This window comes from Pseudopipra pipra, chromosome 3, assembly GCF_036250125.1.
Source record: "Pseudopipra pipra isolate bDixPip1 chromosome 3, bDixPip1.hap1, whole genome shotgun sequence".
Lineage (NCBI taxonomy): Eukaryota > Metazoa > Chordata > Aves > Passeriformes > Pipridae > Pseudopipra > Pseudopipra pipra.
Window position 1 is genome coordinate 91178668 of NC_087551.1, and position 23015 is coordinate 91201682.

Sequence of the window (23015 nt, forward strand, 5' to 3'; positions counted from 1 at the left end):
ATTAATTCTACTTGTTTCAGTGAAAGCAATTATATCAGAATCATTATTGGAAATAAACCAGTGCTAGTCTTCCAGCTTTTCCAACCATGATGACAAACAGCTGCAGTTATTCTGACTTTTTGGAATAGTGAGAAAAATCCAGCCTTCTCCATGTCTTACTCTACACAAAAGGTATTTGTTTGCATAATAAATATTTAGGGGTACAGCAGGTAGAATCAAACTCACAGGGGAATGAATACTAAAGAAGAATTAAGCTGGCCTTTTATTACATTGAGATTTCTTACTGACTGACAACAATCATTAACTGAAGTATAACAGGCTAGTAAAGCTGGACAGTTTGCATAGGTATTTTTAAACAAAAAAGAGAAAGATGACAGATAATTTTAAACACAGAAATAATCTCACCTAAAATAAGGACAGTACAAAAATAATTAGCAGATTTACATTAATTTATCCAAGGCCACCTCTTCATGAACAGAAGGGAGCTAAGACCATAGTATATAAAAATAATACAGTTTAAATTCTCTCAAATCTATTCCAAACAGAAACTAGGAAGTTCCCTTCAAAAGTTGTTCCTGCTTCAGATCAGGGAGAGGAATTGAACTTGTCAAACTTGAAGCCATCAAATCCAACACTCTACCATGCTACTACTGAAAAAATAAAGCTCACAAACTAACTGTACAGTCTGTGGTCCTGATTCTAACATTTAAAAAATTATGAGAGACAGAATTATGGTCTATGAACTGAGACTGGTCACAGGCATATGTTAGTTAGGCCATATGTTCAATATAAATCTGTGATCTAAGCTTCTCTTTATAACAAGATTAGCTAGGCAAATCTGAGATAACTTGAGTTTACTATTTTTATCTGTTGCAAAGATCACATGAAAAAGTAAATAAAGACAATGACATTTTGTGACAGAGAAATTAAATACAAGGACCAATTAAGAAAAAAAAAAAAAAGAACCAGGAGCCCCAAAATACCTAGTAAGACCAGCCTACTAATTATGCAACAACTTATACAGATAGATTGGAGAGGCTTAGTCATCACCTATTAGAAACAAATATGCAAAGGCTTAAAAATTTATTTTTATCATACACAATATAGTGCAGTGAATATGAATAAACTCCGGTTGTTCATCAGTACAACAGAGAACATCAGATTATAAATCTAACTATTTTAGATACAGATGTGTTTTTAAAGTGGTATTTCTGAACCCTTGTAAATAGATGAACAAGCTTCCATTTCTGTAAGCAGTTCTGATGACATGGTGTTAGTATACTGAAGTATCTTCATTTACATTTCCTGAAGGCTCCTCTTGATAGCTTCTTGCAATTCTACATCTTGCTCTGTACAGATTAAAAAAAAAGATTATAATCTCAAACTGTAGTTGATAACTAGTCATAAACACAACTACCTTAATATTACTACATAAAGCAACAAATTACTTCTGTGAGCAATGTCAGTAGACAGCAAAAAACCCCAGAGAAACAGATGAACATATTTTCCCTACTGCTGTATGCTATCTTTTCAACACTTCAAAATATAGAAAATACCTTTACAACTTTCCACTGTTCTAACTAGGGACAGCCCAATGATTACTTTAGGAGCATGATGCAACTATGTATTTAGTGGTCAAAATAACAGCAAGATTAGAACCCATATGGTGTATGCACCAACAAAAATAAACAAAGCATTAAAACAAAACACACACAGAGAACAAACAAACTGGTCTTTTCATTCCAGTTCCGTATCCATAGATATTCCCATACCTACATTCTGACTTGGCACCACTGTTGTCACTCTTGGTAGAAAGGCTAGGCAAGTAGAGAAAAAGTCACTATCAACAGTAAGAATAGTCTAGATCAGGGCTATACTGTAACATTTTTGATGGGGGAGGAAAGACTGTATTGTAACCATGTGACTTGTTAACAACCTCTCAAACAACTTTCATGACACTCAAAAAAGAAACTTCGATTTTGCACTACATTTAGGTAGGTTTGGGCACTATTTGTTTGGTGTTAGTGGATTAAATATCTTAAGTTAGACAAGGCATGTATGCACCGGAAATATTAAAATCAAATTGGAAAAATTAAAGCAGCTTTCAGACACGCTGTCATTCTTGAATTATTCCTCTGCTTTAGGAGGACATAAGCACATCCTATAAAAAAAAAAAGCCATCTGTTCTTATGACAAAAGAAATAGAATTTTAAAACTTTAATTATTGTTGGGATGTTGTACATAAGGCTGAGATTTGGAACAGAGATTGTATCAATGAATGAATGCCCTCTCATGTCAGCAGAGCCATATTCATGCACCTGGACTTTCCTGTAAAATCCGGTACTACTAATAAAAGAGTTTCTGAAAGAAAAATATTACATGGTCACAGAAACAAAAAAAAAAATTTGAAACCACAATAAAGCAGAAAACCATTTGCAGACAGCTGCTTGCATTAAAATATGTTGTCATTTAGCCAGTAAGACTGTGCAAAAATCCAGAATAAGGTCCAAACTGTGACTCATCTGAAGCCAGGCTGCTTCATAAGGTCAGATGCCTTCAGCACTGCAGCATCAGAAGTGGGAACTCCTGTATGCACCAAATGCCAATGTTATCCCTGTACTAGGGGGACGTGAGCACACTTTTCATTGTTGGAGATGAATGTTGAACATTTAACAACAGTATTTAATAACAGTTGGTAAAAACTTATAACTGAATTTTACCACTGAGCTTGTACAAATCTTTTTTTGTTTTGTTTTGGGTTTTTTTGTTTGGTTTTGGGTTTTTTCGTTTGTTTGTTTTTTGTTTTGTTTAGTTCGTTTTATTTCCATCAGGTGGAAGGTCAGAATCAAGCCTTTAAGCAATAAATTATTTTCAAAGTGCACTGTGGTTTGTCACCAAAAATTCATGACTACACCATATGCACATCACCAGTAAGCACAACAGCAAAAGGATGAAAACAGTTTCAAATAAGTTAAGATAGGATGCGAACAGACAGATTTACTGCTGATTCAAACTTCTGCATAAATCTACAGCTCTTTTAGGAGACCAGAGTGCTTTATTGAGATATGATACCTAATTCTGAATTATTTATTCAGAAGTTCAACTATTTAGTCAGTAGTTCTACTCTGAGAAAACACAGCCATATTAAACTGGTACAAAGTGAACTCAGTCAAGTCTTGAATTGCACAATATTCTGTCGTACCCCAGTGAAATGGATTTTCAGTCTGCTGGCATACTTTTCAGGTTCAGAATTTTAATTTATAGCTCATCACAGTGTTCTTCACTACTCATGACTGCCCAGCACAGTTTAGACAGTATTGCTAAGAGGTCACCTCCTGTAAAACTGATGGTAAGCTTAGTTTCTGTATCTTCCAAAATCAGTAGTGCTCCTGAACACAGAAAAGTAAAAATGAACAGACCTTCCTGGTTTTTTATTTCTTCTAAGCTCCTTTTCACTGTTAGTTTCATATCTTCATCCTCTTCACTGTCTAAACCTTAAATGCACAAACAGAACATAAATTACACATTGTTTCTAATAAAGACATTAACAACCTCTCTTGATTTCTCTTACTGTAACAACACTGAAGGTTAGATTTGAAGAGTACACCTGTCATGAACTAAAATACCAAGATAAAAATATACATTCTAGTATAGTTTAAGTAACTCAAGAGATAGAGTCATTTTTTCAGCTTCCTTCTTTCCCTTCTCCCCAAAATCTACAGGCAGACTGCTTTAATTTTATATTATTTTAAAGCAGTAACAAGAAATAATAGGTGCAGAAGTTACTGTGTCTACTGCACTTTGTTTTTTGGGTTTTTTTAGTATTCAGTTATTAAAAAATGTCATTACTCGCTTTCTACAAAATGTAACAAGGATTTAATTATGGGAAGAAGTACTATAGCATGTCTCTGCCTACACATGACCGCAGCTATATTTTGTTGCCCAAATACTGCATTTGAACAATGGTATGCTGAAACTCAACTGAGCAGTGCAATTCAGCAGATGTTGTTGTTTCAAGTCTCATAGAAGCAGAAAGTTAATACACTTAATTTAATCTGCTAATTCATCACAATCCAACTCAGCCAAAACTCCACCACATTTCCCTTTCTTAATAACACTCTTCACAAGGCTGGTTCCCAGCTCCAGAGTGACAGCTCTATTTTGAAGTTTCTAGGAGGGATTTGTGTACCTAAGGTGGTAGCGTTTGGTTTTTTGTTTTGTTTTGGTTGGTTGTTTTTCCCCATTGAACAGAGCCTCGGTAAAATACAGGTTAAAAAGTAAGCCAATGAGTCACATTATGTATTCATTCTCCTGCTACAGGGTATTGCTATTTTGGGAGATGGTCTCTCTAATGACGTCTTACAGTATTAGCAGTCAATCAGGTCTCCTACAGTCATACCAACAGAAGGACTTCTCTTAAAGTCATCACATTTATTAGTACTTCAATGTACTTCTGATTACATTAACCAGCAATGAGCATTCCGATATGCCCATCCAATTTACTGACTGTGTGACTTCCGGCATTTTAAATTACTCAACTTCGGTATTCAAAGTGTCAGGTACACTTTCCACAACTTATTTTGAAACCCCTGACATATAACCTGTTTGAGCAGCAACCTTACTGACTTTCGCAATTCCAGGAATACAAACTCCAACAGCTGGCGTCAAACAGTGATCAGCAGCCCCGAAAGATGCCAGAAATAGATAGATGGTCCTTCTCCAGTCACTTGCCAGACTAACTGTGAAGCCCTTCTGGAGCTCCCTACTATTTCTGGGCAGAAGAAATACCAATTTTTACATCATTTTCCAAAGCAAACAAAGCAAAAGAAAGAAAAATCCACACAACTCCCCAAAAAGAGCAGTCAGTACAATTATTAATGAAAGGGAGGAAAAAGCACCATGTAAAAGGCTTTTCACAAGTGGCTTCTCCCTTATTAGCCATCCTTTTAATCTTCTAGTCTGGAAGACATCTCAGACTGCTCCGGCCAATTCTTTATCCACCAACAAGTCCGAACATCAAATCCACGTCTCTCCAATTTAGAGACAGGGATGTCATGTTGGGACTGTGTCAAGGCCTTACAGAAGTCTAGGCAGATTACATCAGTCACCCTTCCCTTGTCAACCACTGCAGTTGCTCCATCATAAAAGGCCACCAGACTGGTCAAGCGATGTCACAGAATGGCAGAGGTCGGAAGGGACCTCTGGAGGTCATTTTGTCCAGCCTCCCTGCTCAAGCAGGATCATCTAGCTGGCTGCCCAGGACTATGTCCAGACAGTTTTTGAGTATTACCAGGAAGACAATGTAGTGGGGAGCTCCAAATTTGTTAGTTATGACCTTACTGAGTGAAAGGATCACCTCCCTCAACCTGCTGGCAACAATCTTCCTAATGCAGCCCAAGGTACTGAGCCACCACAGCACAATGCTGGCTCATGTCCACCAGGACTCCCAGGTTCTTTCCTGCAAAGCTGTTTCCCAGCTGGTTGACTCCTGGTCAATATATATTGATGCTTGGGGCTATTCCTCCCCAGGTGCAGAACTTTGCACTTCCCTTTGTTGAATTTCATGAGGTTCTTGTCAGACCACTTCTCCCTGTCAAGGTTCCTGTGAATAGCAGCACAATCCCCTGGTGTAGCAACTGCCACTCCCAATTTTTGTGTCATCAACAGACCTACTGTGGGGACACTCTGCCCCACCATCTAGGTCATTAATGGACATTAAACAGGACCAGACCCAGTACTGACCCCTGGGGTACACAGGTGGTTCCTGGCCCCCATCTGAACTCACCATGTTCCAAGTCTGGCCATTCAGCCAGTTTTCAATCCATCTCAGTCTTCTCATCCAGCCCACACTTCATAAGCGTATACTCCTGGCACTGCTGGCATCTTTTGATGAGGAATGTTTAATTTTGAGGAATCAGACACATCCTGTCTCTCTTGTCAAAATGCTCAGCACATGCTACAGGCTCCCAACTCCTCTGAGGTCAGAGGAAAATCCGTTGCCCAGTTTCAGAGCCAAGAGATCTTAAGATAGACCCTCTTGGCTAGTACATTTTATTAGATAAACATAAGCTAACAACCTCTGACTATATCTGTTGTCTCAAAAGAAATTCTACTGGTCACTACTGTCCTCATATACCGGCATATTCCTGCTGCAAGAATGAGAAAACAGGAAGGCTAACTCTGGAGGAATATAAAGCTCAGAGATTAAAAAGATTAAGCCTATAGATGGTAGAAAATTCAGTGATTTTTTGATATTTTATGAGTCTCTCATAGAAACCTATTCTGGGAAGAGACTGGTAACATTCACAGAATGCAAGTGCCACCCACTGTCCTGCCATCAAAGTGCCACAGGCTGAATTTGGATTAGTTGCCCACACAGCTCAGGATAATTTACCACTATATCTAATTCTCTTCTCTTGCAACCTCCCCAGCTACCACCATCCCTTTAATAACTTCCATCAGGTTTACCAGTTCCTGTGTCTCACTAGGGATTTGATTTCCCTTCCCCAGCCTTCATCCTGTTCCCTTGCCACACAACACACCTCCCCTGTCTATTCCATTGTGCAGTTTCACACCCTCACATTCACTTTTCTCTCCTGCAATGCTCTTTCTCTTAGTCTTTTCAGTAATTCCCAATCTCACCTACCTCTTTTCCATCCCAATGTACTGTGACATTCACATCACACTTAACTCACTGTCTCTCCAACCGCTGACCCTTTTCCTTTTACAGCAGGTGTCTGGAGTTTTAGTGCTACTTTAAGGATATAATATGTTACCTCATTTGGGATTCTAGTAACTACTTAGCCAAAAACTTACAATCAATACCTCATCCTTACCTTGTTAGCAATGATGTTTGGTATGATCAACTATGTCGCCTTTAAAATACTGTTCCCTTGGCTTCTAGAATCCTTTCCTTTATTCCTTCTTTAGTACGTCCCTAGAGGATCCTCCCCACATACTCCTTCCTAGTACTTACTTGTCTAATCTGCTTCTTCATGAAGATAACATCATCAGTAAATGCAAATACAGCTACTCCCTGCTTCACTCTATGTATCTCCCTACAGATGCTCATTCATCTGTTCATTCAAGTGTAGCACAACTAAAAATAAAGCTCTCAATCCTTCACTCTCCTCCAAATCCACTTCTTGGAAACTGTGGGCAATATCATGATGGTCACTAAGAGTTTCATTTAACCTTCATCTTAGACACCTCAAATTCACAAGAAGATTAAACTAAACCTCGAGGATTTCTTTGTATTATCTGATTGGTGAAGTCTTCCCACTTCATCCATTTGGTTACAGTTATTGTTCAGACTCATTATGTTAGGTCTCAATATATGGCTTTCTCCGTAGGGCATATACATACGTTCAAAGACGCACACAAGAAATGCCACTGACATACCAAAGGCAATAGTAACTTCCTGTTGTAGCTAAACACAAGGTTACAATTGAAGGGTGACTTTCTTATCATTCCCTACTGCAATAGGCTGTGGCTGCTATAATAAAGGTGCATCACGCTGCAGATGTTCATGCCTTTCACATTCAGTTTCTTTGGGAAGTGGGGGCTAGAAGCTGTGACCTATCTTTAGTCATCTGCAGTTTGTTTTAACTGAACGTTTGGAAAAAGCACACTGGGGACAGATGTATTCATATTGGACCTCAGCACCCATGAAAATCTTGACCATGGAAAAGGCAAGCAACTACTCTCAATGTCTTCTGTAAAGTAATTCTTACATCCTCTTAAATTCTTTTGTAGGTTGTATATAAACCAAAAGATTTTTGGGGTAGTGGGAGCTAGGAAGCTTAGCAACATTTATCAAAATGAACTGAAATCCTGCTCTTCCAAATATAACGGGTCACAGAAGCTGCATTTGGTAATACTTAAACACTTCAGGCAATAGTAGCAGATTGAAGATGCAGGCTGACAACTCCACTTGAGCACAGTGGAAACATACTTTATGGGTCACTGAAAGAGGTGCAGTGGCTATTTGGCAGACAACACACTACATCACAACACTACTGCTTTTGACAGGCTTATGAGACAGACTGGCTCTTCAAAAGAAAGGATAAGAAATACTCCAGAAAATACGTTCCTCTTATTATTAAGAGTCTGATTCACATAAGAGCTCAGTCACTAAAGGATCTCATTTGAATATGACTGGGAGAAACACAGTTAAGCTAAAGCCATCCACTTACACAAAAATATCTTGTCAACCAAGAAGTTGTGGCATTCCTGCCAGTGCCTAGATGGGTATGACAACCCCTAACCTACCATCAGCTTTGCCCTCAACACTGACCAGTGCTCATTAAAAGTATAAGCTGTAATTTTAAGACACATAATATCGTCAAGGCAGACAATTGAATAATGGTGTTTTTCTGCATGCTACAAATTTTTCGTTACAAAGGGAGACATTGAAAACTCTTCCCTTCTGCACTCCCCAAACCACTCGATTAACATGCATTAAGCTCCCATCATGTCTTGTGTCTTCAGCATAAAAGCAAAAACCTTCTGCACTTATGAACTCAAGCAGCTTAGCAGCAGAAGAGAACAAATAAGATTATATCTCTTGCCTACTCTTTTCATGCCTCAAAGGAAATTCATGCATCTGCTACAACCAAGGGTCACCTAAAGTAACGTATGGTTGATATCCTATTGCAACATATGCAGGAGCTTTTATTTTTATTTATTTTAAAATGAATACACGTACCACAGTTCCCACAGCAGTTCTGCTGACATGGTAAAATGGTTCACAAGATGCACCTGTCAGATTGCCACATTCAAACACAACCCAGCTGCTCAGAAGCTAACGATAGCTCTGTGAAGGTGATTCAGGGAAACAGGTTTTTCATTTTGCAGCTCATCCAATACCAACAATGGTCTTATATTTTTCAACATGATTCTCTGTCCTAAGTGTTTCTAACTTATTTCTCCCTCCAGAATAATAGCCATAGGCTTGAGAAAGTCACAGAGCAAGCAATTCTTGTTTACATTTCCTTACAGTCAGCTGCATTTCTGTAACAAGTTATACCAGCCTATGATACACTGCACAACTTTCCATCTCAACCCTCCAGCACTGGTGTTGCCACACTAAGACTTGGAAATGATGGCTGATGCTGCTGAGCCACACACTGTGTGTACTATGCAGTGGCTTTATCTTTTTAAAGACAAACTTTATAAACTCTTGGTAACAACATCATCCCACTATGCAGCAAATATAGGGCTGTTACCAAAAGTGAATTTTCTAATGTTTTGTTTTAATACAGGAAGAGGAGACAAAGGCAGCTCTTGCTGTCTGGGTCCCCCCCTGCTGACATTGACTTATACTTGAAAAAGGGGACCAAGGATAGCTCAAGATATTTCTGTTCCTTACAGGTTTCCTAGGGAATCCCAACAGCCAAAGGAATCATGTGCCATTCCATCACTTTTCTGCTCAAAGATTATATTTTTTTTAATAGTGACCACACAAATAACTTAAGTGGAATGCACAGTGATCAGCCAGCCAGCAAGTTAAGGTTTGTGGCCCCTGAGTAGTGCCAATCACCATAACAGTAAATTAAATATTAACTTAGTAAAGGACATTGAAAGAATAGTTATATTAGGAGACTTCCAAAAGCAAGATCAATATAAAAAAAAAATACTTGAGTATCATTTATACACAGAAAAGGGTTAGATCTAAGTCATCACCTCTGAGCCAGTATACACTGGTGAATAAAGCATCAACAGCAAAACTACCTAGGCAGGGAGCCAGAGTACTCTTATATAGCAAAACAGTCACTCCCCTATCCTCACTGTCTCATATCTTAAGTTGCACAACACACTGTACAAGAAATGAAGCCTGTACCGGCTAAATCAACTGCTTACAGCTCTCTTCCAACTCTTCCTCCCAAAAAATATACAAAGATCACAAAGCAAAAACAGCCGTCCACATTAATTTACAGCTATACAGCTATAATTACATTAGAAGAGATCAATCTAGACATTTCAATATACTCTACAAAAAAACATTTGTACTGGGAATGGAATAATGCATAGAAACATAGAATTGGAAAGGATGTTAAAGATCATCTAATTTTAAGTCCTCTGCAGGGACACCTTCCACTAGGCCAAGTTCCTCAAAGCCCCATTCAACCTGGCCTTGAACGCTTACAGGGATGGGGAATCCAGAGTTTCTCTGGAAAATCACCACTCGGTGCTTCACCACCAGAGTAAAGATTTTCTTCCTAATACCTATTCTAAACATACACTCTTTCAGTTTAAAGCCATTCCCCTTTGTCTTATCACTCTATGACCTTGTAAAAAGTCCCTCCCCATCCTTCCTACAGGCTGCACTTAGGTCACCTGAAGCATTCCCTTCTCCAGGCTTAAGAAATCCAACTCTCAGCCTTTCCTCCTAGAAGAGATGCTCCAGCTCTCTAATCATGTTTGTGGCCTTCTCTGGACTCGCTCCAACAGGTCCGTGTCCTTCCTGTGCTGGAGACCCCAGCACTGGATGCAGTGCTCCAGGTGGGATCTCAGGAGTGTGGAGTAGAAGAGCAGAATCCCCTCCATTGACCTGATGGCCATGCTTCTTGGGATGCAGCCCAGGATACAGTTGGCTTTCTGGGTTGTGAGCATACATTGCCAGCTCATGTCCAGCCTCTCGTTAACCAGCACTGCCCCCCACGTCCTTCTCAGCAGGGTTGATGTTGATCAGTTCATCCCCCAGCCTGTATTGATACCAGGGGAAGTGTAGCTTTATGGATAACCCCTCCCCCTTGAGAAAATGAACTGCACTAACAAAAGTGACAATTCTGTAATTAATTACACCAAGGAATTTTACTGGTATGGCTGATTCTGGCTGGGAATTATATCTCCATTATCCAGCTGAAAAATCTAGATCTGCAAATGTTTGGGGTGGCCAGAAAAGTCTATAAGCACCTTTTCTGTATCAAAAGCACCTAAATCAATTCCAGCTCACCACAAACAATTTTTTTCAGGAAACTGTTATCCTATCTTTCTTCTTCCCTTTATTCAATCAATGCCAATTTCACCATTCACTCCACTTAATGTGATAGCTCTCACAAACCTGTATCAGGACTAGCAGTGTATTTTTTCAGAAAAAGGTTATGGCTAATTCAGAAACAGCTTTCTGTAATATGCCCACAATTTACAACCCCACAGAAATAAAACAAGAGCCAGGAAAAGCAATAACATGTCTACAGAGAAATGTCAGGTCTTCTAGGAAAATATCAAAATATTTTAAAATACTGACAAGTATTAAAACTCAGCTCTGGTATCCTTTGCATGAAAATGAGCTGGCTCAGTCATCTTTGATTATCCCATATAAAACCAATGTGATCGTTTCAGTGTGTCATTAGGATCTGGCATTTTAGAGAACTTCAAAACATCCAGTGAATTTTTTTTTTCCAAATGAATGTGTGAGTCATGTGCCAGTGAAGACAATTGTCACATAACAGGAAGTAGCCAGGAGAACAGAGTTAAAATAGGCAGAAATATTTTGAGAAATAACGATGCTCTAGCAGGGTCACATTTGTTTCGGACCCAGAACAAATCAAGCTAAGCAGATTTGAGTACAAATTGACAAATGTGCACACAAGAGTACTCTAAAGAGCTTCTCTTTAACTAGAAAGGAGTGTTCTGACTCAAACAACAGTTTGTCTCTCACTATAATAAAGAATACAGGGGTGATAGAGTTTGTTATGTTGAATAAAAATGCTTAATTAAGTCTAGTTTCAAAACTTTCTCCAAGCAAAATGGTTTTCTGGTCTATATTTCATTGAAATTCCAGTACAATGTAAGAAGCATCAAGCAACAGCTTGTGTTACCAGCATAAGGATTCAAGTCTTTTATTGGAAAGAACTATCAGTTTACTGGAAGAATTGTGTTTAATATTTACTTTCTACCTTTTGTGGTATCTGAAATGCTGTTTAGCAAGGCACACATCATGTCTCCTTCAATGTGGTGAGGATTTAAGATGCAAGCTGACCGCTGGGTCATCTTAAATTGGTTTTCCAGTTCCAGGAAGCTTTTGTCTCCAGAAAGTACAGTGAAAGGAATTTGCTTGGGCAGGTGCTCATCCAGACGACCAGCCTGTAGGGAAACAAATGTTGAACTGAGATCATGTTTTTCTCTCGTGGCATAGCTTTGTGCAAGATAGGTCTTCATTGCTTTCTACAGCAATTTACTCCTGCTTTTATGATCCAAGCCACGTTATACCACTGTGAAAGGTACCGTTTCAACAGTTTGATCCTGCATTTCTTCTCTACATACAATAATAGATACAGGTAATGGCTACCAGAACAGTACAGAGTATGGAACAAATTCCTAAAAAGCAGCATTTTAGAACAATCTCCACATAAAATTAGTCATCTGTGCAGAGCATTTTAAGAATAACATAGAAAGTGTAATGTAACAAAATCACTGTTGCAAAATGTGCTTATATAATTAGATATTAATAGTTTTATCTAACTGATAAAGCATTATATGGCATCAAGCTGCACCAGGGGAGGTTTAGGTTAGATATTACAAAATTTTTTTCACTGAGACGGTTGTCGAGCATTTTAACAGGCTGCCCAGGGAAGTGGTGGAGTCACCATCCCTGGAAGTGATCAAAAATTTTGTGGGTATGGCACTTATGGTTTAATGGTGAACACGGTGGTAGTGCTGGGTTCATGGTTGGACTTGATATTAAAGGTCTTTTCCAGCTTTAACGATTCTATGATTCTATATAAAGAACTTAAGTGCCCGTGGTATCCCAGGTTCCTGTCTTTCACCTGCACATCCCCAATCTTGCCAAAGTCCAAGGTCTACTGAACAGAGGCACTGCTTGTCAGCTCAACAGAGTCTGTGAAACCGGCACCCATTCAACTCCACTGTAAAGATGGCCCAACATTTGGGTTACTTGGAGAGAGAGGCAGGAGTTAAACAGAAACTGTAAGAATTGTAGGGTTTTTTTAATTCTGCATAAGCAGCTCGCCTTCTTCTCCACAACAGACTGATGTCCTATTTGGGCTAACTTTTAAATCACTTCTCAACTGTCTGCCTTTACTCAATCCAGTGACAGGTTTATCATTCTTTATAGTGGACACATAAGTATCATGAAAAGAACCTAAGAATCTCACCTGCAATTAGTATTTAACACCAATAGCTGATATCATCTGCCACTCTCCTCTGGGTACAGAGACATAGCAATAAAGACAGTATGCCCTAACTTACATGAACACAGAGAGCAAAGTCTGCTGCTTCTCTTCTGGTACCGCAACGTGGATGAAGAAAGAAACATCCAATCCTCTTAAGATAATTGTAAATTTTGCACTGCACTGGAGGTTTCCAGTTGCTGTATCCTCCTAAACAGTGAAGAGGAATAAAATTAATAATAAAAAAACCAAACATGAAAAACAAACAAACCATGGGTTTGTTTGCACTCTATAAATTAAGAGTGCAAGAAGGTAAAAGCACAGATAAATCTGTCTTTAAAGGCAGAATTCAATTTTGACCAATATGAAAGCTAAAAAATCCAAAATCCCCCCAACCCCCTTGTTCTTTAGTTAGAAAGCCAAAAAAAAAAGTAGCTAGCCTGATACTACCCATTCAATTTTGTATGATTTTTTTGTTTTAATTCTGAAAAACTTATCTTCTAGATATCATTTGCTTTTAGACTCAGGGATGTGGATTTTTTTCCAGTTTGAAGCACAGTTACGGTTAATGTGCAGAAGCAAAGGAACTCTGGGAACATAGTACAAGTAACAGAACTGCTTCTCTTAGGGAAACCTGTAATGCAGGAGTTATAGATATATGCTATATATATATATATATATGTACATATATATGTACATACGCTATGCCTGACACATCAGAACTCTTTAAAAAGAAGGTCCAAGAACTGGAACAACAGCTGAAACAAATGCTAGAGTCCTAATAAACCCTTGGATGCAGTCAAGGATAAGCAAAATGAAGCTACAACTAGGAAAAAAGTGCAGAAATTTTCTCAACAGTATCCTAAAACATGTAGTTACTGGCTAAGAAAATATCTGGATAATAAAGACGAGCTGAGTAATGTTGTCTGCTACAAACAAAACCAATACCAGGCTGAAACAAGTTGCAAGGAAAAGGAAAGAAGCAGGAAGTCTTTCAAGCAGAGAGGGAAAACCAGAGGAGCTTGCAGTTACTATGATACCATAAAAAGGCAAACAAATGAAAGGACAATTTGAAGAGAGCAACTAAAAAATTCATAATATTCCCAGTTGCTAAGAAATAATGGCTCTGCAAAGGGGAGGAAAAAGTGTTGCTTTATCTGCCAGCTGATAGAGTGGCTGGATGTAAGAAAGGATTTTGAATGAAAAATGAAAGCAGTCATTGATGGCACTTCACAGGAGGACATGGGAAACTAAGGCTCAAGTACACAAGCTGCAGAGGATGGTGTATGTCAACATGGCCACTCCCAGTCCAACAAACAAAAGCATTCCTCAGTAGATTTCTCCTGGGTTTTTTTCACCCTTTCCAGCCTAATGGCAAGAAGGTGGTATAAAAAATGATCTCGAAGATAAAGATTTATTAAGAGTCCACACAGAAATGATTTAGTGGTATCTATCTATGAGAAAAAAATGCTATTTACAGCTTGTTCTAATCTGTTGTGACAGTCTCAGTCACTGCTATTTGGGAAAGACTTGTAATCACCAAACCTAGGGTTTGGCTGCATAAATGTACAACATAAGCATTTGACCAGGACAACTGAAAACAATGACAGAACTGTATTTAGTCTCTTTATTTGTTAGCTGACAAATGGACGAAGACAACTGAGTATCTGAAGACAGAAACCATGCAAAGAACTCAAAGCAAAGCTAAGGGTGTACTAGCAATAGGAATAACAGAAATTATGTAGATTTATCATATAAAAATAATAATTAAAAAATTCAGAAATGTTGTTCGGGAAATGCAGGAAAAAAAATAGAAGAGACAAGGACGTTTGCTATATTTTCATAGGCTAAACAAACAAGACTAGCATGCCTCAAGTAACTGAGTAAACCATTATTATTATGAGAGGGTATCTACAACAATAAATCCAGATGTGCCTGGGAGACTTAGTGCTCCCAGGCCCCAAAACAATATAATTGTCACTAATAAACTGTTAAATTCTTCTCTAATATTAATATGGCCCTTTTTAATCACAAGTAACTCTTTAGTATGTTTTTTCAGTTCAGGTGCATCAGGGGCCATTCCCAGGAGGCAGTGTGCATGCAGCGAACCTGTCCAAAAGTAAGACATTGAGTGGTGCTAATGTGGGCTGTGCTGTGCCATCAGGCACCTGTGTTTGGAACATCTCTGGGCACAGAGTCTTAACTAGCACAAAGGTACCTTTCAGTAAGAGTATCATTAATACTAGAAGTTCCTGACAACAGACTAGTAACACTAAGATTGTACTATGATTACTTCTCCTTAAGTCAGAGAAGAGAAATTTCTGACAACAATACAGCTCAGACATCCCTGGGTTCAAACAATTTTTTCTTACTGAATCAAAACAGCATTTTAACCTTGGAAAATAGTAAGAGCACAGAAGTCATAACAACGAGCTTAAGTCAATTAAAAACAAACTAGTTTCAGGTAAATTAGACAGAATAACAAAGTATGACTGAAAGCCAATGTCTGAATTCACATGGGGAAAGTTTTACATAACTGTGAAAAATTTTTCTTAACTAAGTAATTTTTTATAATAGATGATCTTTAAAGTTCATTCCAACCCCTTAGCATTCTATGATTCTATGAAATAAATCCTCAAAATCACAATTTTATGTGGCTTGCATGTGCACAAGAATGCTGTTACAGAAAGGTCAAGGGCTAGGCAATGGTAATACAGGTAGTGATACAGAAGTAATGCCTGAGCAGAACACAAAACTCAGGAGCATAACCTGCTTTAACAGGGAAGACCAGAGGATTCATTCCCAGAACTCCTAACAACCAGATATTAAGGCTACAGGTCCAGGAGCACAGATGACTGTTTGAACAACTAACACTTTACATTAACAGCCATACTTGCTCTGCCTTTATCAGCTAACTGGAAAACCTGTTTCTAAGAGGGAAAAAAGACTGATCCAGGCATCAACAGGCCTTTCTGTCCAACCTGAGCAGCATGACAACTCTCAGCTTCCAGGATGTTCTTGATTATCTTTTGAAGGAAGAGATACTCAAAAACACTAAGCAAAGAAGTGCAATGCAATGGTGTTTACCAAGTATAAAACATACCCGACAATTCCTACAAGTCTGTTAGGATGATACCTGTGTTTCAGGCAAAAAATATTTTGAAAACATCCCTTATCTAGACTTTACTGAAGAATTCAAGGTACTACAGGCAAAATAACTATAAAGGCAGATACAGAGAAAACCAGTAAAAAAACCATGAGGTGGCCAAGAAGTTGGTTCAAAACCAGTCAGGTAAGCAAAAGTATCAAGGTAAAGGAATGCTATTGGCAGACTCTGCAAAATGATATGATCATTTTCCCTTTCAACCCAAACCATTCTATGATTCTGTGAAACTCATGACAATGTGAGTTCCATCAATCGCCCTGTACTAAACTAAATTTAATAAGACTAAGAATGCAAAATCATGCCTTCTAGAACTCATCATGGCCAGTCTTCGCGAATGAAGATTTGGGAAAGGTCATTACCCTTCGAGCCTGCGCAGTGAATTTTTTAGGTGAGACACAGTGTGTGATGAACTGAGCCCACCCTTTAATCCTGAGGTTCATCTGCCAGGGCCGAGCAAGCTTGGACAGTAGGTTTGTTTAGAGCGACCTTCTCTTAGATGGATGGCCTTACAGGGATGACGAGCTCCATCTGCCCGGAGGGGTTCCCTGACCGGGAATCGAACCTGGGCCGCGATGGTGAGAGCGCCGCATCCTAACCACTAGATCACCAAAAGGGCAGCAGCATTATAAGAAGGACTTGGGAGTTAAAGTAATCTCTGAGTAATCTACACGGAATAGTAAGAGCAGTGGAGGTTAAGGCTGAGTTTAAGAAGTTCAAGAACATTTCTGTTACATGGTGCCTGGGCCACTGCAACTTAAGAAGCCTTAGTGGCTGCTTGCTCCTGTTAATTTTCTCAGATTCAAGGAATCTCTGCTCAAGTAAATGTGTAGACTTGTTAATCTTATCTTCCAATTTCCTTCAAACATTTTTTACCTTGAAAGCCCCAGATAAATGTCCCTTGGTTCAGGTTAGCTGGCAGCTGTGTGAAAAAGCTTCCCCAGTTGTCCAGATCCACCAACACAATGTGAGTCATGGTACTCAGGTAGTCAAGATCAGGAAGCTCACCATCTATCAACGGGATAAAAAACACATTTAAAATTCACCTGACTTTCTGGTCAATCAACACACATCAACTTGAGACACACTTCTGACAATTCACATATTCGACTGTTACGTAAGCAAAGTTACAAAACATGGTCCTATTTGGCAACTGCATAGATTTTAAAATCAACTGAATTAGCATTTAATCATGCACAAATCAGACATAAAAGCAGCATCTGGCTATATGATGCTGTAGAGCTGGATAGTTTTGTGGTAAGCACAGAAAGCTTGTTGTCCTGCACCAAGACATTTTAATAGTGCATTTAATATTCAACTGTGCACCCCCAACTATGGCAAGTCTCTGTGACATTCCATTGCTTACATGCATGTAAAACATTTAGGTATGTACTTTTTGCTGTACATCTAACATAAAGGTCAACATCTTAATCAAAAGTATTATGACACCACTAGTAATTAAGAAACACTTTCAACTTCTGAACACAAGGTACACCTTCAGCATACTTGATGTCATTCTTAAAAGTGATCATGAACTTAAAGAAAAAAATTGCATGTTCAAGGAAAAAAAAACACACTACATACTGAGAATATAAATTCTCAGCAGATATTGCTATTTGGCAAGCTAAGAAAACTGAGGAGATGGTGATATAACAGGACTGCCCACACAGAAAGCACTACCAGGATTATAAATATTTATACAAGTTTCTCTTGAACATGTATTATAGATCACTTTTAGATTTCTACACATTGGATCTCAAGCTGAGGTCCTTGATTGTCCTCTTCCTTTTAACACCAAATTATGCTCCAAACTAATTAGAAAACTAAATGTTTCAGTCTCAGGACTGACACTGAAACAGAGTGCATTAAAGACAATAATATTTTTCTAATGTTTAAAGTAGTTTTCTACATACTTTCACTAAGTTCTTCAGCGTGTGCCAAGTCCTCATTATTTTCTTTCCTTTGCTCTACTGGTCTCTGCAGAGGAGACAACTGTGGTCTGTCCTGAGTTTTCAATGGAGATGCTTGAAGTTGTAGCCTGTGAGGTTTTCTGACCTGACAAGCCCCACTTGCTGTGAACTTGAATACTGTGTTGTCTGATTCTGATGCAAGACTTGATATATTAGGTTTCTGCAAGAAGCAGTGTTTCATGTGATAGTGTTGATGTGCACTGGGAAGATCATTAAAGTTTTTGTTGCATGCAGCACATCTAACAACATACATCTCTCCCTTAGGTTTCAGTGACGTGTGACTCTTGAGATGATTCTTCAAATCAGCAATATTCTGTGCCGTTGCAGAACACAAGCAGCATCGAAACCATAAGTTTCCTTTTTCCAGCATGGCTTTCTGACACTTCTCATAATCGTTTTTCCTGTTTATTTTGGAGACATAAGTTGTCCGGCAACCACAGGTTAAAAGGTCTCCTTGTTCGACTGGGAGGAAGTCCTCCTCTTTTTTTATTGATACTTCCATCTGCTCAGGCACAAATGTATAGTCCGTGCTATGAATCTCCGTATAATGGATTAGAAATTCTTCTTCTGTGTCAAAGAAGAGATGACCACAAAGGCCACAGAAATATTTAGTCTGTGTCTCCTGATTATGATGCTCTTGGAAGTGCCGCTCCAGCGTTCCTACTTTCCGAAAGTGATTTCTGCATAAGCCACAGGAGTACCTGTGAAATGCATGGCTTTCTAAGGACATGCAATGTTGTTTAACGCTCTCTTCAGACTCGAACATCTCCTCACAAATGCGGCACTGCCATTTTCCCACGATAGGACTTCTTTCAGGGGAGACTTCCATAGGGCTAGAAATGCAGTCTTTATCTTCACCTGCAGAAATGCATGCTGTGTCAGAAGCACATGGCATAGGTTCATCTTCTACATCTTGCTCATAATAGTAACTATGTCCACCATGAAATTCAGTTATATGTCCCATAATATCCTCTTCTCTAAGATCTGCAGAACACGCTCTGCACCAGAGAAGAAAATTAGTCAAGTGTGCTCCTCCATGAAATCGACTCATATGGAGGCGGATAATGCTTGAATTTTCAGCAAGCTTTCCACACACAGCACACTTGTGACAGATCCTATTTGCTGATAAAATGTGATTTTCTACTAACTCTTCTGTAAAAAACTTTTGAAGGCATTCACAAAACCAGGCTTTTACTTTGTAAGCACTACCTTGACTTTGGTTTGCTACATTATCTTCATTGTTATCTTTTAAATCACTCTTCCTTTTTGAAGGTGTAGCCCCCATTTTACTGGCAGACTCATTTGAAGTCAAATGTCTTTTAAGCAGAGGTCTTGACCTATCCACAATATGGCACAAATAAGATTGATTTTTCTGTTTTCCATTGATATGACAGAACATCAGGATGGACTCTTCCATTGTAGTAAAAACTCTAATGTTATGTTGAGTGGTTTGTTTATGTTGGGTTATCTGATTCTTATTAGCAAACAGTTCATCACAGTTCTCACAGTAACCTTTTGTTTTAAATATCTCTGCAACTTGGGAGATGCTTTTCTTCGACAGTGCCACAGGCCCAGAATTATGACAACGCATTCTAGAGCGGATTAAAAAACATAAAGAAGTTATATCATAACTTGAAACATTTTTAAACTTTCAGATGTACTTCAAAATATTACCTAGTAGCTACAGCAATCAGTGCATGGAAATAGTGTCCTCTGTATACTTTAACCCACCTACTAGCTTGCTAACGAAACCATGCAATGTGTATCTGGTCTCTGCACTTCAAAGAGAATTAGGTGCTAATTTCCAAAGCCAGCATTAAGACTGACGGTTATGTTGTTGACTCCGTACATTTTCAAAATCAAAGTGTCAACTTACAAACAGCAGAACAGACACCAAGTTCTGTTGTTCTGTTACAGAAAATACAAAAAGGATCCTGACATTGATCAGCATTCTGCAGTGTGGGGTAAAAGACATGAAGAAAGGCACATTTTTGATAGTTTACTCAGGAAGTCAACATTCAGATGGCCCTACTTGCCTGGAAATCCACTAGGAGCACTAAAAACACATCTGCCTATCTGTCACTGATCTATGAGTGTTCACAATATAAAAGCAGCTGTCTTTCACAAACCTGAAATGAGCCGTTAATTCCATATGCGATCGTAGTATCTTGCAGCAGGATATACACTTCACTTGGAAGGGGACCTCTTTGCACAGAGATATCAGAAGGTTCTTCGCATAGGTTGGAAAAGGTAGAGGATGGCCAGTCTTCATTTCATCTATAAAATGGAATGGTAGAAAGTGCAAGTTCTTTCAAAGTATTTCAGCTCTCTGATGACATAGTTACTGTTGTTACTTCTTTGTCACACGGCTCAGAAAGCAAATTATCATGTGTCGGCTGGCCCACAGTAACTGTGCTATGGAAGTTTTAACTAAAAAGACTGAATTTTTTAAATTTCTGTGACAATCTCATTTCCAAATCTGTTTGGATCTTGTTTTTTCATACTCAGTGACTGACTCTACTTCCCTTCTCCTCTTCTACAACATCAGGTCAGATATGTCTCTTAGAAAGCTTTTTATTGACCTTCTTTCACTCCATCTATGACCAGCTGTCTACTCTTACCACATATAATTTTCTTTTAAGCCACAGAGTGCTTAAAAAAAGAAAAAAAAAGCACACAATTCATTTAACAAGTTCCCACATACTCTGACCATCTCTTTCTCTCTTTCCCATCTTTAGTGTTAATTCTTACATTCTTAGATGCAGGACTTTCTGTTGTTCAGAGTACATGCTCCATATCTAAATTCAGATACCATCAGAATAAAAAAATTCTATTGAAAAGAGAATGGGGAACGGCTTATGGATTAAATGTTGTTCATGTTCTGCAACTTAGGAGGCAAATTCTCTTTGATTTTTCTGTTTAGTAAGATGTGATGATCAGCAGGCAGTAATTTGAGGTTATGCCTTTTAGTGAATTTCACTGGCAGATCTTAGACCATGCTGGTAATTATTAATCATGAAGACCTACTAACGCAAAGGAAAAATTGGAGTACTCGATTTTTTGTTCTGAGCTAAGAACTATCCACCTCTAAAGAAAAAATCCACTAACTTGTGCTTTTAATCTTTTCAAAGCAATAGCTCACCAGGAATCTCTTTTAAAATCTATGACTTGAATTTAAAAGTATCTGCAGGCATCACATTCAGAATTAATAACCTATTTGAAAAAAAAAGTACATTAGATCTTCAATACATAAGAGAACATATAACCATGCAGATGACTGTCACTTCCATGAAGATTGCAATACTGACTCAACCTGCAGCACGATGCCTTCAAAGCCTGTCTTTTCTGCACACTTCCTGCAGCCACTCAGGGGGAGGGCAGAAGTCAAAGATATAGTTATGAAGATGAGAAATAACTGTATCAATCCTTTTGGCCACACAGGCTTATCCTGAAACCTACAGTGTCTAAAATACGGCCACTTCCTGCATAAGAAGTCAACTCCACCTATATGTCAACTGCTTCAGCCATTTAGCTAACATTAAAGTAAATGCTTCAATGCCTATTGCTTATGCCAGAAATAAAAAGTCAGCGTAGCTATGACAAGCATTAACCCTGTTTTCAAGCCCAGGATCAGACAGGTATTTCCTTTTAAGAGTGGTTCTGGATGTTACCAGCTCACAACATAACCAGTATTTCAGCCTTCAGCAGCAATGCAGTCAGTGCAAGCCATCAGACCAGCAGCACTGTCCCAACTAACCAGGCTAAATTTGCAAATATACAGAGAAGAAATTTTCACAGGTCTTTGTCACCAGCAATGCCAAGGACACTGACAATAGCCTCCAAGCAGACTACAGACAGTACAGTAAAGGGAAGGAACTCCACAGCCAGTCTCACTGGAACTGAAAAAGAAATTTATTTGTTTTGGTCCAAGTCTCTATCAACATGCTAAATGTAAACTTATTCAGGACAGCAGTTGCACAGAGTCACTGGAGGATGAGAAGCATATATGAGAGCCCTGATGGCTTCTCATTACAGCAAGTGTGATGGAGGAATCATTTCTACACAAAAATACAAATTTCAAAGCACCAAATTTAAGACCTTAAAAGAAAAATAACAATTCATTAAAAACAAACTTTAAAACCTTAATCTTTTTTAAACTGCAAAAAAATGTAAGTCAATTCATATCATAAGGGTGAATTATCAGAAGAAATTAAAAGCAGTACACTTAGTAGTAACATACCATTCAATTGAGAAACCTGGAGGAAGTGTTTCTTTCCTGACATATGCTGCAAACACTCTTCGCTTTTTGTGAAAAGGAGGAAGCAGTTTGGGCATGCAAAACACTGAATATGCTGTGGAGGGAGACCTTTTTTATGCCCATCATTTTCATTTAGCTGGAAGAGAAAAATTATCTATTTAGGAAAAAATTAAGCAAAGAAACCAGTCCCAGTCTTCCCCATGTCCTTCCATTCCACTCTCCCTTCTGTGGTAGTATTTTCAACTTTTAAGTTTTCAGATACCACATCTATGTTTATCTACAGCCTACCTCTATGCACTTCAGCTCACAAGACACAAGGGATTGGCCAAACTTCCATTGTTAAACTCAGCAACTCATCTATCCTTACTACTCCAGCAACTTCTCCATCCCCTTCTTGCACCACTTGCAAGCACCTTCCCCAGGGACTACAGGCTCCAATTCTTAGCTAATCCCTTTACCCTGGCTCCCAGAAAAAGCTCCTTCTATTA

The 23015-nt window shown here is 38.6% G+C and overlaps 1 protein-coding gene across 9 annotated transcripts in view; it reads right to left on the reverse strand.

Annotated features, from left to right (window-relative positions):
- Window positions 1-240: 240 nt before the first annotated feature.
- The window catches only part of LOC135411990 (E3 SUMO-protein ligase ZNF451-like), a 38210-nt gene continuing 15435 nt past the window's right edge, over window positions 241-23015 (reverse strand). For 4 of the 9 annotated variants that reach the window (XM_064650290.1, XM_064650285.1, XM_064650289.1 and 1 more), the window contains exons 8-16: window positions 22510-22663; window positions 20399-20546; window positions 18213-19861; window positions 17176-17310; window positions 13216-13346; window positions 11904-12090; window positions 3420-3494; window positions 1773-1817; window positions 241-1349 (exon numbers count right to left, since the gene is read on the reverse strand). In XM_064650290.1, coding sequence (XP_064506360.1) covers window positions 1297-1349; window positions 1773-1817; window positions 3420-3494; window positions 11904-12090; window positions 13216-13346; window positions 17176-17310; window positions 18213-19861; window positions 20399-20546; window positions 22510-22663 — 2577 coding nt within the window. In that variant the 3' untranslated portion in view covers window positions 241-1296. The remainder of the gene's footprint in view (window positions 1350-1772; window positions 1818-3419; window positions 3495-11903; window positions 12091-13215; window positions 13347-17175; window positions 17311-18212; window positions 19862-20398; window positions 20547-22509; window positions 22664-23015) is intronic. The other 5 variants (XM_064650291.1, XM_064650286.1, XM_064650293.1 and 2 more) reach the window with 4 other exon arrangements.